Source organism: Gracilinanus agilis, chromosome 4 (assembly GCF_016433145.1).
Source record: "Gracilinanus agilis isolate LMUSP501 chromosome 4, AgileGrace, whole genome shotgun sequence".
Lineage (NCBI taxonomy): Eukaryota > Metazoa > Chordata > Mammalia > Didelphimorphia > Didelphidae > Gracilinanus > Gracilinanus agilis.
Window position 1 is genome coordinate 165,281,236 of NC_058133.1, and position 873 is coordinate 165,282,108.

Consider the following 873-nt stretch of genomic DNA (forward strand, 5'->3'; position numbering starts at 1 on the left):
CCCGCCCCCTGAGGCTTCAGGCCCCGCCCCCGGACCTGGGCACCTGGGCGCCCGGGCTTCCGTCCCACCCGGTGCCCGTCCCGCTGGGGAAGCCTTCAACTGGCTGGGTTCCCAGGGCGAGGGGGGCGGGGAAAGTCCCCGGCTGCATGGCCTGGCCCTGGCCCCTCGCCCGCCGTGCTGCCTGCGCTTTCTCTACCTCAGGGGCCGCAGCCCTGCCCCTCCCCAGAGGCGGCGTTGGGTCCTTGGGAGGCCCTGGGCACGTAGGGAGGGTCGGAGTGGGTGAGGAGGATCAGGCCCTAGGAGATGGGAGCGCCCTCCCTTCGAGGCCTTTCTCCCTGAAGCCTTCTTGGGGGATGGGGGGAGGACTCCTGCAGCAGGCGCCCCCTGAGTTTGGGCGGCAGGTGGGAGAAGAATGCTGCTTTTCAGCTCTGCTGGTACCTCAGAGAGGGGTTGGGAGGGAAGCCCCGATTCTCAAAACTGTCGGTCAAAGCCAGTTGAAAATGGTTTGCCTGCTTTTGGGGCTTTATTCTCACCTATAGCTGGTCCTTCCCGCTACCAGAATTGAGTGGGTGACCTCCTCCTAGTACCTTCTATTTCTGACTCAGGCCAATTATTCCTGGTCAGCCCCTTTCATTTCTGGCTGCCCTCTGGTTGTAGGCTCTAATCTATCTCTTGTCCTCTGTCCTGGACTTTGCTCACAGTAAACAGGTCAGGTGTGTGCTCCCAGCCCCACAGACTCCAGGCCACCAGTCCTTTGGGTTTTATAAACTTCCCTGGGGCTACAGGAGAAAGAGGCTGGAGCAAAGCATTCCAGGAGTGAGTCAGGGTTGGGAATTTTCACATCCTTGGGGGCTCTCAGTCCCTGAGGTCCTG

The 873-nt window shown here is 61.5% G+C and overlaps 1 protein-coding gene across 1 annotated transcript in view; it reads right to left on the reverse strand.

The window, feature by feature from the left end:
* LOC123246082 (vascular endothelial zinc finger 1-like) overlaps positions 1–148 on the reverse strand; it is a 16,208-nt gene extending 16,060 nt beyond the window's left edge. Inside the window, exon 1 of the mRNA XM_044675029.1 lies at positions 44–148. Within this exon, the coding sequence (XP_044530964.1) occupies positions 44–148 (105 nt within the window). The remainder of the gene's footprint in view (positions 1–43) is intronic.
* Positions 149–873: the final 725 nt, after the last annotated feature.